Source organism: Taudactylus pleione, unplaced genomic scaffold, assembly GCF_031769625.1.
Source record: "Taudactylus pleione unplaced genomic scaffold, aTauple2 ptg000256l, whole genome shotgun sequence".
Taxonomy (NCBI): Eukaryota; Metazoa; Chordata; class Amphibia; order Anura; family Myobatrachidae; genus Taudactylus; species Taudactylus pleione.
The window spans coordinates 21,833,716-21,850,287 of NW_028284658.1; the positions used below are offsets into that span (position 1 = coordinate 21,833,716).

Below are 16,572 nucleotides of genomic sequence, written 5' to 3' on the forward strand. Positions count from 1 at the left end.
TCTCGATGATTTTAGGGATACCGTACCTGCATACAAATTCCTGGACTATTTTCTTGGCAGTAAACGCAGCAGTATTAGTGGCCGCTGGGTAGGCCTCAACCCAGTTAGAAAATACGTCTGTGCACACTAATACATACTTAAGGTTCCTGCAGGGTGGTAATTGGATGAAATCAATTTGTATCACCTGGAAAGGTCCATCAGTCGGTGGAATGTGGGACGGTTCGGTAGGGATCGCTTTCCCTATGTTCTTTCTCAAGCAGGTCAGACAGGACATTGCTATCTTCTCTGCTTGTGAAGAAAAACCTGGTGCGCACCAGTATACCCTCACCAACTTGCACATACCCTGTTTACCCACATGAGTTAGACCGTGTGCTGCCTCAGCCAGGCTGGGGTAATATGCCTTGGGGGCTACTGGCTTACTATGTCCGTCCCTCCAGAGCCCAGAGGACTCTTGCCCACATCCCTTGGACTTCCAAATGGATTTATCCTGAATTGAACACAAATTTTGCATCTCAATTAATTTCAGCATATCAGCAGTTTGGAATGACATAATTGTTTCAGTTGGAGAAAACATTTTTAACCCTGCTGCCCATTTTGCAGCTTCATCAGCTCTGTTGTTGCCCAGTGACACCGGGTCATCCTCACATGTGTGGGCTTTGCATTTAATTACTGCCACTGCCTTGGGCAGTTGGATTGCTTCTAAAAGATGTTTTATGTGTGTCGGGAATGTGCAACTGGTGTGCCTGCTGCTGTCATAAAATTTCTCAGACGCCATAGAGCCCCAAAATTGTGCACCACCCCGAACGCGTACCTCGAGTCAGTGTAAATGTTAGCAGATTTGCCTGCTGCCAGTTCACATGCTCTAGTCAGTGCTACTAACTCTGCCACCTGGGCTGAGTGAGGAGGACCGAGAGGTTTAGCTTCTATGATGTCTGTTTCATTTACAACAGCATAACCTGTACATAATTCACCTGTGTCTGTTTGTCTATGACAACTCCCATCCGTATAAAAAGTTACATCCACATTCTCTAAAGGTGTGTCATGTATGTCAGGTCTAGCAGTAAAGGTCTGATTCAGATATGTCATACAATCGTGCATATCATTATGTCTGCCGAACTCACTTCCCGCCAGCAACTCCTCTCCTTCCACCCTTTGTACATCATGTTGTACATATGGTAGGTATTTAGCTGGATTCAGCGTACTGCAACGTTTAACAGTAATATTTGCAGGAGCGATTAGAGCTAGTTCCCATTCGGTGAACCTAGCCGAGGAGACATGTCTGGTTTGAGCTGAGTTCAACAGAGCAGATACAGCATGGGGAGTGTAGACAATCATATCATGGCCCAATACTACGTCCTCACTTTTACTCACCAATAAAGCGGTAGCTGCTACACTTCTCAAACAGGTGAGGAGTGATCTTGCTACCGTGTCCAATTGGGCACTGTAGTATGCTACGGGCCTACTGGCATCACCATGTTTTTGTGTAAGGACACCTGCAGCACAACCATCGGCTTCCGTACAAAACAAATCAAAAGGTTTTTCATAATCGGGTATTCCCAATGCAGGAGCTTTTGTGAGGCTATCCTTAAGATTAAGGAAAGCCTGCTCTGATTCCTCTGTGTATATGACACGATCGGGCTTTGAGGAAGAGACTAGTTCCTGTAAAGGCAAGGCCAAAATAGAAAAACCTGGGATCCACATTCGGCAATATCCTCACATTCCCAAGAAGGTACGAATTTGCTGTTGATTCTGCGGCAGTGTCATGTTTTGTATGGCCTGGATTCTATCATTTGTAAGATGTCGTAACCCCTGGGTTAGGCAGTGTCCCAAATATTTTACTCTGGATTGGCACGGCTGTAACTTGTCCTTAGCCACCTTGTGTCCTGTATGCGAGAGATGAAATAACAAAAGTTTAGTATCATTCAAACATGACATAAATGAGTCAGAACATAGCAATAAATCGTCCACATATTGAATTAGAACCGATCATGTAATGCCTGGGAGAAGATACTGGGGCTGTCTATGAAACCTTGGGGTAATCGTGTCCATGTCTATTGCACACCTCTGTATGTGAATGCGAATAGGTACTGACAGTCAGGGTGGAGAGACACAGAGAAGAAAGCAGAACAGAGGTCAATGACAGTGAAATGGGTTGCATTTGGTGGGATCTGCATCAGGATGACAGCTGGATTTGGCACTACAGGGAATTGGCTCTCTACTACCTTATTAACACCTCTAAGGTCTTGCACCAGCCTATAACCCCTCCCACCACTCTTCTTTACTGGAAAGCCTACACTAGCTGTACGAACTAAAATTCCCTGTTGCAATAATGGCTCAATTATTGGAAAAATCCGTAATTCTACCTCCTGTTTTAGCGGGTACTGGGGAATTTTTGGAGCTTGCCTACCACTTTTTAAGTTTACCATTACAGGGCTTACATTTGCCATTAATCCAGTGTCCTGTCCATCCTTAGTCCAAAGAGAATTTGGAATTTGGGACAACATTTCATCTACTTGTGATGGATTTTCTTTTAAAACTGTAGAGTGATACATTATCCTTTGAGGAGTGTCTAACATATCCCGCACCTCGTATACCATTCTCTCTGGGATATCTAAATATACACCATCAGGGGTGCAATATATAACACATCCCATTTTACATAACAAGTCTCTTCCCAGTAGGTTAGTAGGAGTCGCAGCAGCCAGAAGGAAAGAATGTCTGGTATGCAACGGCCCAAGGACAATGCATTACTACTTCCCTCGTGGGCACTATACCGTTCGCATCTGCATTTCCATTTGGAACAGTTATTGTCCGAATGGGATGCAGACCGGTAGCGCTGCTACCTTTGACCTGGTTCCCTGGCTGGGGGTTTAGTCTGCTGCTGCTACGTGTGGTATGAACAACTTCCTCTATGGGTGCAGAGGGCACTAACACTTCCCTTGCTGTTACCGATGGAGATGGCGGCACCACTCGTGATTGTGGTGATGCAGCATCTATCATCTGCACAGCATGGGAAATGGCAGACATTACAATAGGCTCATCATCCGCATCATGAACATTTTCTTTATAGTTGCTTAAGAGAGGGTACAAGTTGCTTGTTACATTTTTATGGGTATTCTTGGTAACTGTACTTGCACCTCCATCCACATAAGGTGGGGGAGGTGAGCGTGAACTGCTGGTAATACTCTCCACGATGCTACCTTGCCACACGTGCGCAACATTTTGCAGCTCGCCCGTATTGCAATTTAGCGTCACGGATGTATTTTCTGGCAATGTGCTCACGACGTTAGTTTGCGTTGTTTGCACATTTTTAAGCCACGCATCCCCCTCATGCTGCCACAGTTTTAAACATTCAAAATACTTAACCTTTTTCTCTCGGGAGCGCATCAAACTGATCCCGGACATTGTCTAACACATTTTTATCAAAACTACCAATTCAGGGAAACGGTCTAACACTCTTCCTTGTCATATTAAACCATAAATCACAATACCTTATTGCATAAGTACTGTACTTGGTATGCATGATACGACGGGCCGATCCAATCGGCGCCTCCATTAGCAGCACATCATTGCCTAACATCTCTACTGTTTGCATGGCTCCCATTCTGAGACAAAATCCTATGCTTTTCAATACAGATTTAAACTGGTGAAAGACAATCAAGATACTTTCACTTACCTGTGGACGATTTAAGTCGGCGGCGCCCACACACCTGGATAAGATTTAGTAAGGCAACTTCCACACCTGGATAAGATTTGAAAAAGGCAACTTCCACACCCGGATAAGATTTAGTAAGGCAACTTCCACACCTATAGGAGTTTATATGTCGGCCACTCCTACGCACCTCTCTACAACAAAGACAACATGTACACCTGCTACTGTGTATAGAACGGTAAAGCTACTTACTGAGCGGCTAGACTAACCCTTGCACCTAGCCCTTAAGGATCATACAATACCCTTAACTTTGTTCAACAACACACTTTTTTCCTGCGCAGAAAAATACACGTTAACCCAGATATTGGTAATAGAAAAAACTGTAAACCTCAATGGCTTTGTTCAAAAACGTGGCAGCACAACCGGAAGTACATATACGCTATTGTGCGACCAGTCGCATACACAATAATGCGACTACCACACAACCGTATAATGGCTTTTTAACTGCGTACACAAAAGTGCGTTTTTTTTCTATGTGCAAACCTGTGACTTAGCCGCGTACTCAGTACTGCAACACCCCTTTAAACTATCAACAGAGGAAAACAAACTTTTTTCTCTCTTGTCCCTGGATTCTAGTCAGCTTCCTTGATTCACACGGAGACGGATAGCGATCTTTCAGCACAAAGCAGTTGCAGGCAAACCCTGCATGTGGCCACTCCACCCTTTGCTGAAATATCGATGGCCGTATGTACCGTGTGAGCAGGTAAGTGACTTCACTACGAGCCCCCAACTAACGATACTCGATCAGAACCTCTATATACCCCTGCCTATACCTTCTAAAATCCTTCCTATAAACCTCTAAGAATAACGCTAATTTGCGTACGCAGTCATACAGTAAATAGAGACTCCAGACTTAGAACATGTGGTTCCAAAGCACAAGTGTTATTCAGGTAAAAGTTCAGACAGTTACATGCAAATGATCCATACACAATTTAGGCGCAAAAGGAAATAATACAGACCCAAGTACATACGCAGCACTTCCGGACACGGAGATAGGCATCAGCAAGAGACCCCTAGTCATACAGCATTCAGCACGAAGACTAAAAACTAGCGTTTGGGCACACATATTTATACCCCCCCAGAATAAACAGGACAATAGGGAAGTTTGTTGCTGATGTCATTGGTTCCCAGGGGAGAAGCATCTGTTACAGCACATTTAACAGGCTGGTTCAAATAGACTCTCCCTGCCTCTAACAGCTGGGGATCTTTCTCTTCAAGCCTCCTGTAACATCCTAACAGTTGTTCCTGAAATATACATTTTGTTGCTTGTAGACTCTGCAATCCACAACTTGAGTTAGCATGATGCGACCTCCCCACCGATAACACCGGAATACTGTAAAAAGAATACGCATCGGTACAAAACCAAGCACGACTTGTTTATCATGTATAATACCTTAGTTATCAAATACCTTTATTTCTCAGCATTTAAACTAACTGAACCAACTTAAATCATACACTTTAAAGCTTATTGAACCTTATGTGTGAATATGTAATGTGTGGGTATTCAGGGTTTGATATAAGGACGCTAGTTAACTTGGGGCAGATGCGTGCGCATAAAGCTAATAATACAGCGGTTTCATACAAAGTCCTATGCATTCGCTAATATGCGACTAGTTAACAGCGCAATTGTGAGTATTAATGTGTGTATGAGAAATGATGAAAGATGCAATCGCATGTTGCTAATAGTAATATCGCCACATGTACTAAAGGGTAAGTTTATCTAAAATGGCGCTTAGGCGGCCATTCGCAAAATGGCGTCTTGCGATCTCATTTCCAAAATGGAGTCTTGCAGCCAGTCACAAGATGGCGTCGCTGTGATTAAATCTTAAACTGAACTTGTCTCAGCCAATTATTCAGCTTCGACAACAGTAATGCCCTTTAAAACACATTATACCACACAGTAATGCCCCTTAAAACACATGAAGTGTGTATATATCTCCTCTCTGACCAGCAGCTTGGACCCCCTCACACTGTGTCCCTCTAGCAGCAGCCCCCTGCCCTGTGTCTCCTCTCCCACCAGATTATACCCCCCTATCCCCTTTCACTATAGCAGCAGCTCCCTGCTCTGTGTTCCCACCAGATTATACCCCCCTGTCCCTATAGCAGCAGCTTCCTGTCCTGTGTCTCCTCTCCCACCATCGCCTTATCTCTCCTCTCCGTCTCCCCCACCCCGAAGCCCACCTCCGCTCACCTTCTATGCCTTTGCAACCCCAAACTTCCTTCCCAAAGGATGGAGCAGGGCTCCAGGAACCAAACTCTCCTGACCACTCCTGGCCCCAACGTTTCCTTTGCGGCTCCTCAGCGGCTGCGGTGACGGCATGACATCACATACGCCATGCCGCAAAAGGAACCGCCGGGAAGTCACACAGGTCACATCACAGTGAGTGATAGGAGAGGCAGGAGACTGGTGAAAGAGGAGTAGGAACAATGATGGCGTCACTGGCAGGAACGGCCCATGTGGTAGCAGTGTGTTATAGAGGTTAGTACACTTGGTAGATCACTTAACCAGGTCTTATGTTTATCAACCAGGCAGAATAGGTTAACAGGGTGATACAGGGTTAATGCAGAAGAAGTATACAACGCAGTATATGATGTGTGCACCAGATGCAGTCAGGAGTGCAGTTGGAAACAAAATGCATTTTTTGGAGGGGAGGAGGGAGATACCCATAAGTCTCTGCTCATTTTCTTTTTTGTTGTTATATCAAGCAAGGTTGTTCCCTATCAGCAGCACTACTCACAATAGCTATGGAACCAATAGCACAAATTGCTGTTGCTACCCTATTTGAATTTTGGACCGCGCTGCAGCCCCACCCCATGGAGCTGCCACTGACGTAGCTATTGGCAGTCTATATAGATGGTATAGGTGGCAACAGTGTGTGATGGAGGGTAGTCCACTCAGTAGATTACTTAACCAAGTTTTAGGGGTAAATTTACAAAGAAATGTGTCTGATCAAGATTGCAATCACGGGTGTGTTTGGCCAATCTTTACAACTCGCAAATTCACTAAAGGCAAACTCACTCGAGAAATCATGACACTCTCTGCAAAACACTGGTGAAAACACAAATAGGAATAAATACACCATCGGCCAAACTCGCAGGCACTTTCCATAGATAGGAATACAACACAGGAATTTACCAAGAATCGTGAATGTAATCACGGGTGTAATTTAAGCAAACTCAGGGCCTGATTCAGAGCCGGACGCTCTGACCAGAGCGCTCGCTCTGAATCAGGGCCCTCCTACCTAAACTTGGAGCGGCCTCCTGGCCGCTCGCATAGCTGTGGCTGACCACCCACAGCATATGTGAGCGGCCAAAAAGATGGTCGCGATGGTCAAGACCATCACGACCATCGGGCTTGCGACGAGACCCTGCGGTAGGGTCTTGGTGACCGCAAGCCATGGAGTGATTTTGGCTCTATCAGAGCCAAAATCACTCCCACTGACAACACTAGTGGGAACACCTCCGTCTGGCAGCCACGCCCCCGACACGCCCACCAAAGGGGGCGTGCTGTTACTCACCATCGACAGCACGCCCCCTTTGGTGCGAGACCCGGAGCGACGGCTTCCCCGTCGCTAGCCGGGTCTCGCGCATGCGCACGTCAGAGCAGCCTCCATGCGCACTAGGGCACCATCGACCCGCTTGCGGGTCTGAATCATGCCCTCAGTCCCAAATAGAAGTTTTAAATAGACTATCTTCTGAGTTGCATGTTTAGCAGAAATATGCACAGATCAGTGTGATCCGTGTATGTTTCTGCCTGTAATTAAAAAGGTGTGCCCCCCCCCCCCCCAAAGGCATAACCAGTTCCGGGCTCTGTGAGCCAGTCCTGGTTCAAAAGATATGGGGGACAAAATGTGTAGGGATCCCGCGTATTTATTGAACCAGCACGGGATTCTCTGAGCCTGTCCTGGCTTTAAAAATACGGGGAAAAAATTGCAAGGTTCCTTGTATTTTTAAAAACCAGCACCGGGCTCCACTAGTCTCCTGAAGCCCGGTGCTCTTCCCTGCACCCCTGGCTTGTGGGTGAAGGGGTAATCTTCATATTAATAATAAGAAGACATATTGTTTTTTAGAGTGGGACTACAGGTCCCAGTGTGTCTGCCTTCTGGCACTTGTAGAACTACAAGTGCCAACAGGCATCCCGCACCGGTACCATCACTGTAAAAAAATATAAAAATAACCACAGTACACACACACCGTAGAGAGTAAGTTTATTACATGCAATTACACACACACTATACTCACCTTGTCCCCAGTGTCTGGTCCCCTTCTCAAGTAGCATCCAGGCTTTTCTCTAAAAAAAAAAAAAAATCAATACTCACCTACCTCTTGGTGCAGGTCGGTCCTTTTCTCCAGTAGAGTCCCGACCATTAAAACAAAAGGTCCTGAGCCACAGAAGAGCTATATGTGTTTCCACATACATCTCTTCCCCTGCAAGTGACGAAACCCTCAAGGTTTCCTGCACTGGCTGGACCGCCAGCCAATCAGAGGCCGCTACTAGAGTAAGCGGCTGCTGATTGGCTGTGAGTAGCCTGGCTGTCAATAGCCAGGCCGCTGATTGGCCAACATACAATCATTGATATTGAAAATGAAAAGAACATCATACCGCAGTTGTGGGAGAGGACATCATGAAGGTTTCATTTATCCATCACAAATGGGCATGACTACATGTTCTGGATAGATATATGGAATCTTTTGAAAAGGCTTTTGAATAAAGATTTATACTTTTTCATAATCGGGGACAGGTTGTCCCCACGATCCCTAACACTACTTATCATTGACGTTCCGACTGACTGCGCATGTGTGACCTGCATTCATACATGCACAGGAATGCAGTGCACGGTGGATGCAACCCCAAACTTCCCTCCCAAAGGATGGAGCTCCAGGAACCAGCGCTATCTGAAGTTTTCAGAGTTTGTTGAATACAAGCCAGCTCCATCAGGCACCTTATAATGAATGGGCCTGTTACTAAAAATATGCTGAAACTAGTGTTTCCGTATGTGTAACAGGCCCATGTTGTATGATGAATAAGCCCCTTAATCCTTGGCTATGTCTGTTAGTGCTGATAAAAAAGTTAAACAGATTACAAAAAATACAAAACAAAGGTGGCTAATTGGGACTCCCACATCCTAACATTAGGTGCAACTAACAAATAAAGAACTACCTTGTAATATAAGTTGGTGTATCTTCACAGGAAATGCCCAGAAAAATATGAACAAATATGGGACTCATGGGAACAAGTCTGTTCGCTGTAGGCTAATTATGGAATGTAATTATATTTACATAAATATTCATACACAAGTAGAAATTACAAGCATATACTGTATATATTTTTTTGCTAGAACAAATAATAAAATGTATTATAATGGGCAAAATGTAATATGTTTGTATCTTTCAGTGCGTATGGCAAAAATGCAAATCAGCTTATGCTAGCCTATGGTTGTGTACATTATTCAGTGTTGTTCAATTTTTAAATTTCATAAAAAGATTTGAAAAAAACCCAAACTACTGTCGGGATGTGGTCAATATCCCAAATGCAGGGATTCCGACGCTCAGAATGCCAGCACTGGAATCAAGTGTCAGAATCCTGGCGCCGGCATCCCGACCGCTGGAATCCCAGCCGCCGGAATCCCGAAGGAAAGTAGCGGGGTTGGGGGAAGGGTTAGCATTAGGGGTTAGGGTTAGGCACTAGGGGGAGGGGGAGGGTGAGGGTTAGGTACTAAGGGGAGAGGGTCAGGTTTAGGGTGCGGTGAGGGGGAGGTTAGCTTTAGGCACTAGGGGGGGGAGGTTAGGATCAGGCACCGGGAAAGGAATGTTAGGGTTAGGGTAGGGAGAGGGGGAGGGTTAGAATACTGACCGACAAGTGATGGTATTCTAACCCTTTCGGGATGCCGGCGTCGGGATTCTGACTGCCGGGATCCCGAGCAACGGTATCCCATCCCCAACTGTCTACCCATGTGTATTGTAATGTAATTGGAAATGGACACTTATGATGCTCTACGTATATAGCCTTTTATTGTTGTGGTTGTTGTAATTCCTAATAGTGTGGATGTTTTAATAATTCTTAAGATACAAGTTAGCAGTGACCAAGCGCAAAGATGAAGAACATGAGAGCAGTTCCATCTACAATCAAAATGATCCCTGGAGTCCTAGTGTGAAGTTCTCTAATTTTATAAATGATGAGAACATACAAAAGCAGGTAAGGCAAAAAAACTAGGAGATCTTTTTTATTTTGGAATGTGTTATATTGTATTATTTATGAATATGTGTTGTGAATGTATGTTTGTTGTGTTCTTTTTTATGTCAATACTGGGCGAGTAGTTAACAGGAGTTAAATTCCTTCTATACTGTTGTAAACTTGGACAATAAAGTTTGATTCTGAAAAATGTTAAGCAATTGATATGAACACTGTAGGATTCTGACTCATAAGATTGTTTGCAGCTGTCTTTCTGAGCCATAACATTGTCTATGCCATTAATTCTGAACTTTAAAGTAGAAATCAACTTGAGTGGGACTTTATTGGGGCTGTTGTTTTATTTAGCTTGATAATAATAACCTCTCTAGAAGGAATATTCTCTAACTTTTGCACCTTTCTTTAAATGGATGGTACTTGAGGCCTCAAAAATACTACATACTGTGGGGCTGGCACTGAGATGCACGCAAAAGTGAACACAGCAGCGTCTATTGGCGGTCAGCAATCTGCAAGTTTATGCAAATTGAATTACAAACTCCTTCTCTTGTTTATATCCATCTACTGAGATGCCCACTTTTATCGTCTGTGCACGCTGTAATTGCTTGGTGCGTCCTTAAGCTGGGTACACACTATGCGATGAATGACATATCGCATAGTGCATCTGTTCGTATGTACAGATGATATCTGTACGATGTTCACAGACATATCAGGTCGGCCCTGCAGCACAGTCGATTTCCATATATCTTGCAGATATAGCGATACATCTGCCAGTGTGTACGAGAAACCAACCAGCCAACCGTACACTGGCTGCAGGAACAGCCAACACTGACATCACAACTGGGTGGGCATATCAAGTGGCTGATTGGTAAGTGTGTATAGCTTACCAAATCGACCACTAGGTCATCGGAACGGCCAGTCAGCAATGCTTGCACTACAGCTATGGCAGGTGCAGTTTCTCCATCTGGCCATGGCCCCCTATGCCTATGGCTGTACGTCTGTGAATGCAGCCGCTTGCATTGACATGTCCAAGACATTCCCATAACAGGCCCATTGAACAGACTATTTTTGCATGCACTACAAGCAGGGGCGTATCTATAATGGGTGCAGGGTGTGTGGTGCACACGGGCCCCTGGGTCAAGGGGGGGCCTGCAACGCACATCCTGCACCGCACATCCTGCACCCACATTATCTAATACTTACCTCTCCAAGGTCCCACGTCGGGTGTCTCAGCCCTGCATAAAATGCCAGAAAATGGCAGCTGCAGCCATTTTTCCGGCATTTTGCGGGTGCACAGTGAGGAAATCACCGGCGACCTGCGCATGCGCAGTAGACTGGGCACAGACTAGTGCCCAAAGTCTACTGATGTTGCAGTCGGCGGTCAGAGGCATCAGTCTGCTGCCGGCCGCCGGAGAGAGAGGAGGGGGCCCCGGACGGGGAATGAACACGAGCCCCCTCCTCTCTTAATACAGCCCTGACTACAAGCCACCGCCCAGGAACCACCATCACTTTTCTGCAACATTTCTGATACTGTTTGCCCCAATCGCAACAGCTCCTTTGTGCATACACTCTGTGTAACACATGCGTTATAGGAGTTTCCAAAAATATTTGAGCATGCACAGTTGCAATAAATTGCTCAGATATGTGTACATAGGCTTTGCAAACGGTTATGAATCAGGCCCTGTCTCTCTTACAAATCATCTAATATTTGTGACCTTTAGTTAAAGACTTTGGGATGGATCGCAACTGCAACCACATACATAGAGCGGTCGATGGTGCATATTGCGCATGCGTATGCACCGCAGTGCGTGAGTTAGCATTGCGATCGCTCTGTGATCACCTACGCAGATAGAAACCATTGCAGAGAGAGTGACGTCAGGTCACCGTTTGGAGGTGGTGACGGGGGGGAGGGGTCCAAGAAATGCAGGCATGCCTGTCTGTTTGAACGCCGTTGCATGGGCGTGCATAAATTAGCCACTGCGACGGCATACGTAGCTTGAGTGCTCACTGCGTGCGATAAGGTTAGTAATTTCTGAGTAAGGTCAGACCTGTTGTAACTGTGCGTGAGGCTCCGATGTTACTCGATGTTCCTGATGTATATGCAGGATTGCAAGGTATTACGGATGTATGATAGCGGTAGTGGGTGTCTCTATGCTGGCTTTTGGCGTCTCTGAACTAGCTTTGCGATTACAGTCATTACCATATTTTCGCAGCAGACCTGCGTGTGTAATCGCAGCTGCGATCACAATAGCGATCCATAATGAATCAGGCCCTTTGTCATTAAATTTATCAGTGGATCCTTCATTGGCATCCATGATTAAAGTGGGGCACGAAAGCCAGTTTCAAGAAAGAAAAGCAAAGGCAAGTGACTATACTGCACTCTAATGTAGCCAATATGTAAGAATGGATATCATGGTATACAAAATATGTGAGTTACATTAAATTATTTCTAAACCTAAAACAAGCCTTTGTAACCATGTAGACTACTTCACACACAAATATTACATACAATGATAAACAGTACAGTTGAACCTTTTAAAATTATACAGTATGTATTTAATTCTGTATTATTTATACTTTAATTATGATCAGCCTTAATATATGTTACATAATAGATTAAGCCAATCTAATTCAACAAAAAAACAGACATGTTCTTCTCTTTATTTTAAAGATTTCTTTTGAAACAACCATTCTGTTTAACTGTATATATTTATATTTACTGGTTTAGTAATTGATGCTCTAATATGCTTCTGTGGGATTATGGGATACTATCCAGAATTAATTGAAGAGGCGAGTGGATGAAGGTGTTATGTTATGTTTAGAAGAAACTGAGATATTTACAGTTACAGATACATTTGACATGAATTGGACAAAGCACTATTATCCACAAAATATATCAGTAAATAGACTACCAATATCTAAAATAACATTGTTAGTTACTATGATCCCTAGGTCATAACACCTTCATCCATTAAAAAAAGTAATTTTTCAGAAAATTGTTACATAAATCCACTCGCTTCTTCAATTGTTCTCTCAATGACTAAAACTCATCAAGATTCACTCATGATGCTCCCATAAATGTGCTTACTAGTTGGGGTTAGGTTTATTTGGAAAACAGATCAACTAATTTGAATACATTTCCTTCTAGCATAATGTTTCTAATTTCTGATAAAAACAATAAAAATTCCGTTTGTGTTTCATCCACCCACAGAACATTTTTCCAATAGCTTTTTGAATAATTTAAGTGGGGAAACTTAAATCATGTAGCAATATGTTTTTTTGAGTACTGATGTTTACAACTTGTTATCTTGCTATGTACACCATGTTTGTTCAGTTTTTCTAATGGCTATTTCATGGACACTAATTTTAACAATATAGGCTTTATATCCTCTGCGATAATTCTAGGACTTTTCCCCAGTATACTGTAAAACCCTTTAAGCATTACGTTTTTAAATAAGGTACTGTCATTACCTAACAAGCTCCTCATATGCGTAGAACTGATTCTTTAAATAGCACTCTGATGTTACATAAATAGTTATGTTGCATGTTTAAGAATTGCCAGTGCAGAACCAATTTTCCTCCATTCAACTTGAGTAGTTAGCTCCATATGTCCCAGTGTCTCTGCTGCGACCACCAACATCATCTGTTTGATGACCTAGGATGCCACTGCACCTCTTGCAGTGGCAGTAGTAGTTCTACCACTATATAGAAGCAATTTTGAGAGAATTGTATCAAGCAGTGAAAACGTGAAGAAGTGGACCAGTGGAGAATTTGCCCATAGCAACCAATCAGCTCCTACCTATTATTTTATAGACTGTCCTTGATAAATACTACTTCAAAGCTGATTGGTTGCTATGGGCAACTTCTCCCCTGGTCCACTTCTCCATGCTTTTGACTGCTTGATACTTAACTCCCTTAGAATGATCACTGCACTATACCAACCTACAGCCAATCAGAGCCTTACAACTTCTCATTTTGTACTCAATTTGCAGCAAATCAGAGTATTATAAAATGCACAACACAAAGATAACAGACCCAACTCATGCAAAAACAGCACCATATTATTTTTGTAAAAATCCCCTTTATTTCTAAATTGTATACGTTATGCACATGGGTGGACTGGCAAGAAGCACACAGATCTTCCGGAGAGAATGATGTGCGGTAATAGCCCCCATTATCCTTCTGGAGCTGTTACCATTAGATACTTTGAGCAGTTGCACCACTTAGGTGGCAAAGTTCAGACTAAAAAATTGCACCTGCCATCTGATGGTGCGTGTTATTGCACACAGCTGCGGATTAGCGCCCCAGCCGGTGCCGCCTTAGAAGGAAGCCCATCGGCTCTGCCATTAGCATAAAGAGGCAGCTGCGGCTGCATGAAAAGACGCAGCCGTGGCTGCAATAGCAGAGCCATGTTTGCAATAGTAGAGCCGGCTTTGCTTATTTCTGCTTGCAGCTTGTAAGGTTGTGAACAGAATTGAGTGAAGAAACCCTGTTTTTGGTCACGGTCCTGGACTGTGAATACTGTATGTTAATTGATTTGCTTTCAGCACTTGAGCCGTGTAAGCACACAAACTGCAAAGTTCCAAATTGAATTGCCCCCTTTATGCGTCTCTGCAGCTACCTTGTTAGACATAGTTTTATTACTTAGCTGTAAGATGCAGGAACATGTGTAACAGGTGTCTAATTTCTCCATATAGGATCTGGTTGCCTGGATCACAGTTGGATTCCTTCATATCCCACACACTGAGGACCTGCCAAACACTGCAACTCCCGGCAATGGGGTGGGGTTTTTCCTCAGACCGTACAACTATTTTGAAATAGATCCTTCCATGTACTCACCAGATGGAGTTTACTTCCAGAGTGAGCAGGATTACAGCTCATGTGAGGTTAACCAAATTGCCTGTCTGCCCAAAACTGCATCCTGTGCCCCCAAGATCCCTCCTTTCACTTATGAAGGTTTTAAGAATATTGTGAATTTATAAGGAATATTGTTAAAGAAGAAATCTATTATTCACCATTTAGGACTCACTAATATTGGTCAGTTCGTGAATAGAAACCAGTTTTACTTGTTTCCACTTAACATATAAGAAGACCTAGCCATTCTCACACACTATCAGCTTTTGTATAGAGATTACTTCCCTCGCTTCCTGTGTCAGGTTACAGCCAGGATCTTATATGTGAGAGTTTGAGCTGAGACTGGACACATGTGTTGAAGACTTCTGAATGGAGAGGTTCAAGTCAGGCCTGTAATCCCAAGGATAATAAGTATCTATATATGTAAACTGTATTTTATGTGTGTAATTAAATATATTGTTTTGTAGTTAATTGTAGCAGGGTTATGTATGTACTATGTAATCCTACTTTGATAAATTGAATATTATACAGAGAACTCTGTGGGTGTTTTATGTGCTTTCATGTGGTGAAAGGACTTATACAGAAGAGACTAAGGCCCTCATTCAGAGCCGTACGCTCTCAGCAGAGCGCACGCTCTGAATGTGGGGCGCCCTCCATAAAAATGGAGCGTCCTCCTGGACGCTCGTATAGCTGTGGGTCACCACCCACAGCCTATACGAGCGTGCATTTTGATGGCCGCAATGGTCGTGACCATCGCGACCATCGAAACTGCGAGCCGGAGCCTGCGGTTGAGGTTTTCAACCGCAAGCTCCGGAGTGATTTTGGCTCTATCAGAGCCAAAATCACTCCCACTGACATCACTAGTGATCACTAGCAGGGCAAGTCATAAGCACTCCCACTTTGTTTTGGCGAGCGATCACTTTTTGTTTGTAGACGCCCACCAGCCTGTCTAAAGATGCCCACTTGCGTACGTCATCTCCAGGAAGTGCATAAACCATTGGTACATCGAACACCATCGGATGCGATCGCAGCGCTTGAGGTTGACTATACCCTGCCGCAAGCACTACGAGCACTTCAGTGTATATTTCTAGCAAGTGACGTGTCCTATGACGCTGGCTGTTAATTATCCACGCCTCTGAAACGGCGTTTAAAAACTTAGGCACGCCTGCGTCCACAACTCCACTCCCCCGCTACTACTGCCCTGCACCTGTTACCACCCACAAACTGCCTCTCCTGTCACTCATTCCTCTGGGCTGTCTTTGCAGAGCGAGTGAGCATATCCCGATCGCTCGTACTGGTTTGCGCACGCACACTGCGAACTGTACGCATGCGCACATTTGAAAACATCGCCAGCAACGAGCAGGTCTGAATCAGGTCCTTTATCTTTATACACGCACCAAAGCCACACTGCGCATGCGCAGCAATATATTTGAGATAGCATAGGTAGTGAGCATTTATTCATATATTTTCGCAAATCCGCTGCGTATGGGATCGCAGCAGCGACGGGCATTGCGTGCATCTGAATCAGGCCTTTTATCAGCAAATTATCTGTAATTGAGACTACAAAATCAACAAGCTTACTAACATTTTCAGCACTTGAGTATACAAGCCTCTCAGGTTTTGTATAATAATTTTTGCAAAGCTACAATTTTATTGGTGCACTTCGAGAAGATAGACCTAATTTTTTCTATTTATTTAAAATATTAAGTAACTAAAAATGCAAATGAAAAAACGGTCAATCTGGTGTGTTTGAAATTCTGCCACTCTAGGATATAGGTCTACGTGGTCTTTCCAAAACTTTGGGCCTGATGCATCACGG

General features: G+C 44.0%; 1 protein-coding gene across 1 annotated transcript in view; it reads left to right on the forward strand.

Moving 5' to 3' along the window:
• Positions 1 to 15,281, forward strand: part of LOC148515018 (amine oxidase [copper-containing] 3-like) — a 32,740-nt gene extending 17,459 nt beyond the window's left edge. Inside the window, exons 3-4 of the mRNA XM_088480838.1 lie at positions 9,779 to 9,908; positions 14,597 to 15,281. Coding sequence (XP_088336964.1) covers positions 9,779 to 9,908; positions 14,597 to 14,881 — 415 coding nt within the window. The 3' untranslated portion in view covers positions 14,882 to 15,281. The remainder of the gene's footprint in view (positions 1 to 9,778; positions 9,909 to 14,596) is intronic.
• Positions 15,282 to 16,572: the final 1,291 nt, after the last annotated feature.